Below are 5,753 nucleotides of genomic sequence, written 5' to 3' on the forward strand. Positions count from 1 at the left end.
GGTTATGTTTGTTTTTATTATTTTTTCTTAATCAGTCTCACAATTTAGGATATAGCTTCATACTAGAATAATTAACCTATTTATAGGTATCTAATAATATTATAATTGTACGTTTTTAATTAACAATATCCTGAAAAGCTAATATTTAAATTCGTACTAATCAGTCTTGATATAACAATAATATTTCTTGATTAGCAATTGCACTTAAATCTAAAAGCATCTTTGATTATATCTTGGCCCTTGAGATCACACATATATTTTTTGTACTTAGAATTAAATTTAACAATTGACCACTGATTAAACCCTGGTATCTAAGATACAACTGACAAGACAGCTACAAATTATACCTGGCTATGCCATTCTTCGAAACAAAGAGAACATAATGCTGGCTTATCGTCACAGCCTTTGCATCTTAGACCAGTTTCTTTTCTAATTTTCTTTTTTGTGCATAATTTGCATTTTAAGTAATTTACGTTTATATATGTTTTATGAAAAACATCTATGACCGTCGTACCTGGGCCGACATTAAATTGAGCACCCGCAGAAAGGGCATCAAATTCAAACAACGCTTTTGTAGTTTCCCAGTCATTTGGAGCTTCAATGTCGTTACCAGACTGTCTAACATTACCCTCTTCCGGGATTCCGGTCGGATTATTTCTTTGGGCATCTTCAGATCTTGATGGCATTAGTGACGCACGGGGCGAGTTATTTCTTTCAGCTTCAACCGGATTCGGTGGCGGCGGCGACGCAGGTGAGTCATTTCTTTCAGCTTCAACCGGATTCGGCGGCGGCGGCGACGCAGGTGAGTCATTTCTTTCAGCTTCAACCAGATCCGGTGGCGAGCGCGACGCAGGTGAGTCATTCCTTTCAGCTTCAACCGGATCCGGTGGTGGCGGCGACGCAGGTGAGTTATTTCTTTCAGCTTCAACCGGATCCGGTGGCGGCGGCGACGCAGGTGAGTCATTTCTTTCAGCTTCAACCGGATCCGGTGGCGGCGGCGACACAGGTGAGTCATTTCTTTCAGCTTCAACCGGATCCGATGGCGGCGACGAACCAGGTGAGTCATTTCTTTCAGCTTCAACAGGATCCGGTGGCGGCGGCGAACCAGGTGAGTCATTTCTTTCAGCTTCAACCGGATCCGGTGGCGGCAGCGACGCAGGTGAGTCATTTCTTTCAGCTTCAACCGAATCCGGTGGCGGAGGCGAAGCAGGTGAGTCATTTCTTTCAGCTTCAACCAGATCCGGTGGCGGCGGCGACGCAGGTGAGTCATTTCTGTCAGCTTCAACCGGATCCGGTGGCGGCGGCGACGCAGGTGAGTCATTTCTTTCAGCTTCAACCGGATCCGGTGGCGGCGGCGATGCCAGAGGTGACTGATTTCTCGTACAAATTGACATATTTTCTATTTCTGTCGGGTCAGGAAGCAAAGATGAGATTTCTAAAACATTTATATCACCCAAGTTGTTCCTTAAAGTTTCTGAATGCAAAGAAATTGTGTCTGCACTGTCATCAGCATGTTCAACTTTCGCCTGTTTTGTTTTAGGTTTGTTTGTGCCATTGTTTGAAGTGGTTGAATGGGAACGTTTAAGAGCTAAACGGTGGCGGCGATGAGAGTCAAAAATACTGCTATTACTTGAAGCTTCCGAAAACGAATCGGTTTCGTTATCATCGTCATTATCTGTACCAACTTCAGACTCAGACCTGCTCCCCAACGATGGTTTAGTGCGTCTGCAACAAAATTCCAAATCACTAACAACACTGCTGTCTGAATCGTCAGAGGCAGGATCATATTCTTCATCGGAGCCATACTCTCCATCGTCGCTACATGGGTCTGGTGTACTTTGCCGTGATGAGACATTATCTTCAAACATTTTCATTGAAGCCTTGTTCGTCCGTTGTGGTCGTTTCTCCTCCTGCAGACAGTAAAATTATTTAAAACTATAGCTTCTGCCCCGCGACTACATTCGCTCACATCGGAATCCCGCGAGAACCTTATTGTTTCCCGGGATAAAAAGTATCCTATGTTTTTTTCGGGATATGGTCTATCTATGTGCAAAATTTCATGGAATTCCATGAAATTTTGCACCAGCGGTTTAGGCGTAAAAACGTAGCAAACAAATTTTCAGATTTATAATATTAGTAGGATTTATCAGCTCACAAGAACCCAATAACTGACACCTAAATTGTTTATCACAAAATTGTATATTTAGATAGTTACCTGCCTAGTTCTTATAAATAAAAAATAACTTACCGTGTCCATTTCAATAGATTTCGTCGTATTTTTTCTATTGCAGGTCTCATTTTTGTCTTTTCCTTTGGGTCGTCTTTTTTTAGATTTCCTCTTACTTTCCATCTAAAACAATAAAATTAATGAAAATTAAATGATAGTAGATCAAAATTATTACCGAAATATAACTTACAATACACAAAAACATCGAGAAAATTAATGTTTACTTACGACGGTGATTTCGCGCGTAATTGGTTTGCGTCGTGTTCCCGCTGCGAGCGCAACAGCCTTACTGACAGTATGGCGGCGCGTACAAAGGTCACCGTGTGATGACGTTGTGCGTTTGTGGTGTGGGTACTTGTAACTGTGTGAGTGACTGGGAATCATTATGAAATAAAACACATTTCCAGTGGCGCTAGAAGTCCGAGATTTAGATATGGTGTGGCGCTAGTACGTAGTTTTATGATTTTTATACGGATATCCAACGTTCTTGTACGTTCTACGCTTTACTCATGTTTTTATTTCGGCGTGATAAAACGATGTGCTACATCACTTAGATTGATTTTCGACGTATACCTACGTTGTTAGCATGAATGTGTTAAGATACATTAATAACTCATTGGTGACGCTCTTCGTTTGAGAAACGAGCCAGTGAACTATAGGACAATAGTGACTCAAAATATTCACAACAGCAATCAACACCTACTAAACATTAAAATACGAGCAAAATTTCCAAACGGTTTCAACTGTCGTGGCAAGACATCAAAACAACCTAGACAATGGCCGCTACCTCGGTATGAATATTTCTTGAAATTTAAAAGCAAACCAAGTATTATTTTCTCTTGAAAAGTGTACAAATATTTTCCTTCCGTCGACGGAGTGACTTTCTCCCCGGTCGGATTATTGTTTCCTGAATCATAGCAAGCAGTGCTCTTCTTCTTTTAGGGTACCGCCTAAAATTCAAAAACCATGTGTGAAGTGAATCCTGGGGGGTTAAAAAGGCATTCAATTCACGCTATTGATTTGTCTTCTGAGAAGAAGTTCCAGAAGAAGTCTCTTCCCTCTTTCTTATATTTATTCCTTCTTTCAGTCTTCTTCTTCTATCATGTGGGTTGTGAGGTGGATTACCAATCTCATCAACCCTGGTGTCTGGGTTACTATTGAGCTGCCAAAGGCCCCTGATATGACTCATGTAACGACTACATACTTACATCAGTAAGTAGTAACCGGAACCAACGGCTTAACGTGCCTTCCGAAGCATGGATCGTCTTACTTTCGGACAATCAGGTGATCAGCCTGTAATGTCCTAACCAAACTAGGGATCACAAAGTGATTTTTGCGATATGTCCCCACCGGGATTCGAACCCGGGACCTCCGGATCGTGAGATCACATATTTATTTGTGAACATTCCAATTATAGTATTTTTTTAGGTACCTACAAGTAAAATAATTACGCTCAATATTACACTTAGTACAGTACCAATTCCTAGATAAACAGTAGGTATGCAGAACCCGTACGACTCTCCACAACTCGAACTTTAATCCCACAAAACTTGCCCGTGTTCCCTCGGTACAAAATGTTAAAAATAACCGCAGCTCGGATTAGTTCCGAGACGGCGGCAACTGAACGCCTTGGAGATTGTGTTCCGATGGAGTTCGAATCAACTTGATTTCTTGTATCGAGTAATCTTTGCTCGAACTTCAAATATTATATTGGTTCTAGGACTTGTTGAAACATGTTCCGTGTTATTTCGAGAAACTTAATTTGATGGTTTTTGTTTCTATGTCGTTACTTTTGCTGTCACTGGTTTATCTTTTTTGTTTTTCAATGAAATTACTATTTCTGGGGGTCATGAAAAGAGACTTCTCAAGTGATTTACTTACTCAACTATTACTATAGAATACATCATGATAATGGTAAATCATGTTCGATAACAGGCTATATGATGTAATCTAGCAGCATGTGGCTTATACGAGTATAACCAATCTTCTTGGGAAAGATCTTCGCACATTACAGGAATATGAACACACCATTTATTTAATCATAATCATCAATCTTGTTCTAATAAAACCATACTTTATGGCGACAGGTTATTTTTTCATCAAAAGCTGTATCCACGTCGCTGACAAGACTCCTTAATATCTAGTCCCTTTAGTCGACCTTTACTGCACAGAGTATTAGTGACATCGTAAGGAAAACTTTGAAGTAAATTTCAGACCATGATTCTGAGTTCATTTCAAGTGGAATATTCCGATATCAACCCAAAATCATGGTCTGAGTCATCTCCCTCAGTATTTGTTACGGTGTCACTAACACCCACACGTACCTGTACGTATTTGTGTGGTGTGTAAGTGACATCGTAACGAATACTAGAACGATGACTCAGCTCGTTATTCTGGGTTCATATGCAGTGGAATTTTTCATCGCAAAAAAAAATATATTTGTCCGACGGAAAATTCCACTTGATGTTAACTCAGGATCATGAGCTGACAGTATTCGTTACGATGTCACTAACACACTGTATGCTAAGGACAACAACCAACTGAACGAACTTAGACCACAAGTCGTGCAACATTGCTCTGCATTAGTTATTCAGCAACTAGCACTCACTTGCTGTCACAGATCACGTAGATATTTCCCCCACGTCGCCCCGATATGCATATATTTGATGACAGATTACCGAGCACATTTTACTCGTAAGCACTTTATTACTCAGCAAATCTGCAATAATGATTCTATTTGTTTTGTACGTGGTTCGTTATCATCCGCATTTCTATAGATTCTACTATGACTCAGAGTATCATCATTATCATCAATTTAAGAGCCACGCTCTTATCGGTGTAGCATTTTCCATTCCAGTCTATCAAAAGCCAATTTCTTGACTTCCCTATAAGACACGATGTTAACCTTTTCTTTAATCTGTTCCATGTAAGCTCTTCTTGGTCTTCCCCTTCCTCTCTTTCCTTCTAGCTTTCCTTCTATGATGTTTTTAATTAATCAAACCGCATTAATTGCTGTGTTTAGAGGTATATTGCGTACGTCATAGAAGTTGACCAGAAATAATATTATCGTCCAATTGTGACTGTCAGAGGTGCATTAATCGTATGATGAACTAAGTATCCACGCCTCACCCAGCTTTCTGCTATATGAGACAAAATTGTACGAAAGATAAATTAACAATTCTGGTACTGGGAATTGAACTAGCCAAGTCGGTCCTTAGGCTACAATATTATTATGTTATGTCATAAAAAGAAATTATATTTTATGTTGTTATAAATCAATTTCATAACTGACCATTGAAACGGGCACCGCGTTGTCGTCGTTGAAGTCAACAACCAAGGCATAGGTAAGTATATCATAATATTGAACTTGGCTCTCATTTCACATTTATATTTTTGATTTATATTTTTGACACTACACGATCACAGTGAATTCATAATCTGCAAGGTCCAATTAAATGACCTGAAGATTTTGACAGGTCCAGATTTTTACAGAAACAAATGCTTGTCTGTCCTTTTTGCCCGCGAA

At 39.9% G+C, this 5,753-nt stretch overlaps 1 protein-coding gene across 5 annotated transcripts; it reads right to left on the reverse strand.

Moving 5' to 3' along the window:
- Positions 1–253: 253 nt before the first annotated feature.
- Positions 254–2,822, reverse strand: LOC126382092 (uncharacterized). 5 transcript variants are annotated; one of them, XM_050031824.1, is made up of 5 exons: positions 2,456–2,822; positions 2,249–2,350; positions 1,313–1,910; positions 803–1,261; positions 254–751 (listed from the first exon to the last, which is right to left on the reverse strand). In XM_050031824.1, exons 1-5 carry the CDS (start codon positions 2,609–2,611, stop codon positions 342–344), a joined length of 1,725 nt encoding a protein of 574 aa, XP_049887781.1. In that variant the 5' UTR covers positions 2,612–2,822; the 3' UTR covers positions 254–341. The 5 variants fall into 5 exon arrangements, with proteins under 5 accessions (XP_049887781.1, XP_049887783.1, XP_049887780.1 ...); XM_050031826.1 differs by having other exon boundaries at positions 803–1,108; positions 1,262–1,910; XM_050031828.1 differs by having other exon boundaries at positions 255–751; positions 803–955; positions 1,160–1,910.
- Between the last annotated feature and the right edge of the window lie 2,931 nt (positions 2,823–5,753).

Source organism: Pectinophora gossypiella, chromosome 3 (assembly GCF_024362695.1).
Source record: "Pectinophora gossypiella chromosome 3, ilPecGoss1.1, whole genome shotgun sequence".
Classification (NCBI taxonomy): domain Eukaryota; kingdom Metazoa; phylum Arthropoda; class Insecta; order Lepidoptera; family Gelechiidae; genus Pectinophora; species Pectinophora gossypiella.

Coding starts and splice junctions, on each gene's coding strand:
- LOC126382092 (XM_050031823.1), bottom strand. CDS start 2,611: ATGATTCCCAGTCACTCACACAGTTACAAGTACCCACACCACAAACGC. Junction 2,351..2,455: donor TTACGCGCGAAATCACCGTC/GTAAGTAAACAT, acceptor TTATTGTTTTAG/ATGGAAAGTAAGAGGAAATC. Junction 1,911..2,248: donor AATCTATTGAAATGGACACG/GTAAGTTATTTT, acceptor TACTGTCTGCAG/GAGGAGAAACGACCACAACG.